Consider the following 5,207-nt stretch of genomic DNA (forward strand, 5'->3'; position numbering starts at 1 on the left):
CAGCGTTATTAGACGCCCCTAATTGCGGATAGGAAATAGTAATAATATAATTAATCAATAATAGTAGAAGGTTTGTTGCTAGGGTTGCCTATGCCATAAGACAGTCGATTAGCTCAAGCCCTGCCCCTAATCCCTATGGTTATAAAGCAATAAAAACGGCTTGATTCATGCACTCCAAATATAAATTTTGACATTAGCCTGCATCAAGATGAATTTCTCGTCGATTAATTTGGAAAATTATGTAAAAGTAAAACCTATTAAAATTTATAATTAATTAATATTAGAAAACGTATCATATATAAACCATAGATTAATGTCGTTTATTGTCGGTGTAATATCACTAGGGTTCTAATGTTAATTCAGAATTTGTAACGAGTTCTTTTGAGCATATATATTTCCATTGATTTTTCATAAAATTTTCGCTTTTTACAGTTCAATGAATTTGTGATCTTGTCTAATGTAAGAAAGTCAAATGCTAACTTGGCTTGACCTTGACAACATTGAGCTGTTGCCGGCTGATTTAATTAGATTAATTTGCTTAAAATATAAAAGAAGTAACCAGAAATTTGCTTAAAATATTCCTTATGTAAATAATCATCTCCTTTAATTAAATATTAGTATTTCAACAGGTCATTCGATTGGAAAGGAGGGGTTTTTCTTTAATCTTTATTTTGTATGGATTCCTTAATTTAACTAACGAATGACGTGCAGCCACATGGACCGCTTCATTAGAAGAAGAACATGCTGCCAAGTGCCAAGCGACATATTGACAGCATTACTAAATAATCTCATCAAGAACATATTAGAAGTCTATAAGCATGGGAGGGACTTGTGATTAACCATACGTCCATGCTTTAAGCCAATATTAGAGTTTTGATTTCTTGTATTAACTTATTAATTAAACCATAGAGTATCACGTAGCTTTGTAGATCTTTCGATGTAAATGAAGAGGTATGGGCGGCTCAATTGCTTCATGAATTCATTGATCAACAATGTGTTACAGGTCGTCGCCTTTACAACCTCTAAAATTAATGTATGTATGAAAAAAGTTAAGGTTACACTATAAATTCAATTGGCAATTAAGGGAGTAGCTCTTGCAAGGTTTCTCTTTTTACTGATGTGAGACTCTTTAGCCTTCATGTTATAACACGCTCCCTCAAGTGGAGGACACAAATTGGGTGACATGGATCACGTGTGGCGGATGGGCTTCACATGTGAGTCAACATGCTCTAATACCACGAAGAAAGTTGAGAATCTACCATAAAATCAATTGGCAGTATCCAAACTTATAAGCTCTTACAAGGTTTCTCATTTCACCAATGTGAGACTTTTTAACTTTCATATCCTAACTTATTTCGAATTCTTTTAACCACCAAAACAAAAGAGTAAATAAGAAATCCAAAGAGACGATGATGACACAAAATTCATGGTTAACACACATAAATTCATAGTGTGTGTGTCCTTATCTTCATATTTGAATATGGTGTGTGCTATCCACACACTCATTTTTACTTTTCACACATCCCTTATTAATTTATGTCTGTTGATCTTCTTCATTTCATCCGATCGGACGGCCGAAAATTAAAAAAATGTATGAGAAGTAAAAAGAGGTGTGTGGATATCACACCCCTTTGAATATATATGAGAAACAAAAATTCCTCTATCCACATATAAAGATTTTATATCTGTGTGTGTATAATATATTGTCACTAGCTAATTGCCGATACAGGTATTTATCTAGCTATATATTTTTTTGGGAAAAATATATGTCTTCTTTCAATTTGTTGGGCATAATTGTTGTTTTAATCTTCTCATAGGTCAAAGATTGATTCAACAATAATATTTTGACAGGAAAACTAATAAAAATGGTTTGAACACTTTGAGTTTTAATGATAAGAACAAAATAAAAGGTAAACTGAATAATACCATAATTGACTTTTTAGTCTAAAAATATGATTTTTTGTTACAATAAACAGTATCGAAAGCTTTTCGTTAAATGTTGATATTTTGAAATGTTTAAAACATCTTCGTGCACTAGTACATAACAATATATTTACCACATCAATTCCATCACGGGCATCAACAGCTCGTGGTAGAAACTATTCAATTACCACGGTCGAGTGTAGCTCGTGGTAGATAACATTAATCCACCACGGTCAGGTTCTGGTCCGTTGTTAAAAGTGAATAATCTACAACGGTTTTTATTCCCGTAATGGAATATCAAAACCACAACGCGATATGCTCGTAGTGGTTACTTCAAACGACCACACACAACCTTTTGAAAATTCACCACGCCCTTGGCCCGTGGTGGATGTTTTTTTGTTTTTTTTTTTTTAATATTTTGAAAGATATTAAAATCTAAAATCCCAATTATTTTCCCCTCACGTGAAACTGGACGAAAACCCTAAAAAGAAACCATCAATCCTTTTTTATCGTCCACTATCTCCCCCACCTTCCCATATCCCTCCACTCCTCTGCACCAACCCACCAAACCCTCATCTCCTCTCCTCATCGACTAGTCATCCATCCACCCTTCCCCCTCATCTTCGAATCGTCATAAATCGCCGAGATCAACGGCATCAGCGTCCGGGCCTTCTTCCAGTGGTGGTCGATCACGGGAATCCGGTCGAGCGGCGACAACTTGGTGTTCGAGGTCGGCATGGTCTCCGCCAAGTACCCCTCTAAGAACTTCGATGAGAGCTCTGCTTGCGAGGGCCGACACTCCTATTCTTAGCAGGTTTTAATTTAAATTAATTCAATTTTCGTTCAGATTTTGAGCTGGTTAATTTGGGAGCTAGGGTTTTGAATTTGTGATTTGTATATGCATGATTGCGATTGGGGTATGTAGCTATCGGCTGGAATGCTTTTTGAATTTGTGGTTGTTGAATTGAAAACTATTTGTTCAGAGGTATGTAGCTATCGGCTGGAATGCTTTTTGAATTTGTGGTTGTTGAATTGAAAACTATTTGTTCAGATTTTGATGACATGCCCATGAAAACTATTTGTTCAGATTTTGAATTTGTGGCTGCAGGGAAATGGTAAAGAAACTAATACCAATGATGCAATTCAAGTTTCCACAAATAGGCCTCAGGTAAAAATGGGTCATTAGTAAATATTGGTATTTTACGAGTCGATGGCGGTTGTTGACGGCAGCCACCTTAGGCTTAGTTATCGGTGGCGGAGCTTATGTGAGCACTGTGGATGAAGCAACTTTCTGGTACCGAATATCATTTTTCGAGTCGAAGTTTTGCTCTGTTTGCATTTGAACTTTCTTTCGGTTTACCACTTGCGGTGTTTACGTTTATTTCCAATGACTGTTATCTTAACCAAGCATTCTATCAATGAGAAGATTATATTCGTAACAGACGTAGAACTCTTTCAAGGCAATCTTGGATGCTTGGATTTTGTATATTCTGGTGCTGCATTGTTTGAACCTGTGTGAGTTTTGTTTTGGAGGAGGGCGAATTTCTGTAGATTTCTCGTAGTCACCTAAAAACTTTGGAATTAATACTCTTTAACTGTGAAATCATAAATTTCTCTTGCTAAGTTTATAGGCGTCTTGAGGCATTAAAGAATAAACCTTCTGTTTCCTGTGATGCACATTACTTATTGGTCAGAGTGTAAGGGTGAAGCCTTTCACAAGATACTTGTATCTGTTTCTTTACGGGTTTAACTAGGCACCTAAAGGATCAGTTAAAAGCATGAGCACTTAATTCTTAATTCAGTTATCTTCGTATTTTCTTTTGCCAAGATGGTATTCGACCCCATCATGATGTCTGGGTCTTGGTGGATGCAATAAAGACTGAAATTGGAATTTCTTAACTCATTTGAAATTTGATGGTACTCATTAGGTAATAAATTATGAATTGCCATCTCGTTATGTTCTGCATCATTCTTGTCATGACAGTATGATTTTTCTAGTTTGTACTTATTTCTGTGTATCTTGGGAGCAGCCTCTCCATAAAATGGGGGTAAGGCTAGCCGACATTCACCTCTCCCAGACCCTGCGTAAAGCGGGAGCCTTGTGCACTGGGTACGACGTACTTATAGTAAATATTGGTATTTTGTTGAATCTGAAATTGATCAACTTCTATTTCTTGCGTATTCACTAGTCGCAGGGAGGCTGTATAGATCTCCAAAGAACTAAGAATGGTGTAAAACAGGTTCCCAATTCCAGTTACCAGGTTTCCAGATCATCTCCCCAGGTATGAAACTGATTTTGTTTAACTTATCTCGATGTCTTCATCATTAGATAGAAAGAAAATAGTGAACATGTTCACTTTCAGGCTTAGTTAGTCTATGCAGCTAATAGTTTCTTTGCATCTATCTTGTTATCAGTTGTTTCTTTTGATTTTGATTATTTGCATTTATCTTTTTATCAGTTACAATGTAATAAGAAAAGTGCACCAGAGGCTAACGATGGTTCTAGACACACTTCAAAAGCTAGTTCTCAGGTACATATATGATCCCAAGTATAGCACAGTGGAAATATAATAAGACATAGCAGATGTTGATAATTAGATTGTTTTTGTTTTGTTATTAGATACAATGTGATGGAGAAATAGAATCAACAAATCCTGAGGCGAAAGTTCATCACATGGTGCTTGGTCCTGATTGCTGGAAAGTTTGGGTAACTGTTGTCAAAGTGGAGAATATATCTTTGTACCGCCCTACAAGTGAATTTCGTGTCCTGGAGGATGATGTGTCTAGTACAATTGCCTGGCCATCAAAGTACGTCCGAGTTGGAGAGTAATTTTAGTTCGTACTTAGACTAGAAAATGGTACTTTGACACTACATAGATAGTACTTCATGACTTCCGTTTATGTATTCATTAGGCACTACATGGATAATACTTTATGACTTCCGTTTATGTATTCATTTGGAAACTCAAGAATTTTTAAATTATGTTATAATATTATCAAGTATTTTTTTTTGTGCTTATTATATTGTAGTAAATCTGCAATTTTGTTGGTTATTCTATACTAAAATATATAAATACAGATATATATATATATATATTTGTTAAATGATTTTTTTTTAATTTTGGAAAATAATTTATAACAGGCTTTAGCTGTGGTTAATTAGTAATCGACAACGCTTATAGCACGTGGTGTTAGATCTCAATCTACCACGGGTTCAATCCGTGGTTATATTGCAGTTGACAACGGGCATAGCCCGTGGTAGAAAATGAGATTTTTTATCACAT

At 35.5% G+C, this 5,207-nt stretch overlaps 1 protein-coding gene across 1 annotated transcript; it reads left to right on the top strand.

The window, feature by feature from the left end:
• The first annotated feature begins 943 nt into the window (after positions 1 to 943).
• Positions 944 to 4,926, top strand: LOC126607755 (uncharacterized). Its single transcript, XM_050275476.1, has 6 exons — positions 944 to 1,033; positions 2,849 to 2,908; positions 3,032 to 3,091; positions 4,113 to 4,205; positions 4,383 to 4,454; positions 4,544 to 4,926. The coding sequence occupies exons 1-6, from the start codon at positions 944 to 946 to the stop codon at positions 4,751 to 4,753; spliced, it is 585 nt and encodes a 194-aa protein (XP_050131433.1). The 3' UTR covers positions 4,754 to 4,926.
• Positions 4,927 to 5,207: the final 281 nt, after the last annotated feature.

Source organism: Malus sylvestris, chromosome 16 (assembly GCF_916048215.2).
Source record: "Malus sylvestris chromosome 16, drMalSylv7.2, whole genome shotgun sequence".
Classification (NCBI taxonomy): domain Eukaryota; kingdom Viridiplantae; phylum Streptophyta; class Magnoliopsida; order Rosales; family Rosaceae; genus Malus; species Malus sylvestris.

Bases quoted from the DNA above. Each gene is read 5' to 3' on its own strand.
- LOC126607755 (XM_050275476.1), top strand. From the start codon at position 944: ATGAAGAGGTATGGGCGGCTCAATTGCTTCATGAATTCATTGATCAAC. The intron at 2,909-3,031 runs GTATGTAGCTAT...TTGTGGCTGCAG, and splicing joins TGAAAACTATTTGTTCAGAG to GGAAATGGTAAAGAAACTAA. The intron at 3,092-4,112 runs GTAAAAATGGGT...CGTATTCACTAG, and splicing joins TTTCCACAAATAGGCCTCAG to TCGCAGGGAGGCTGTATAGA.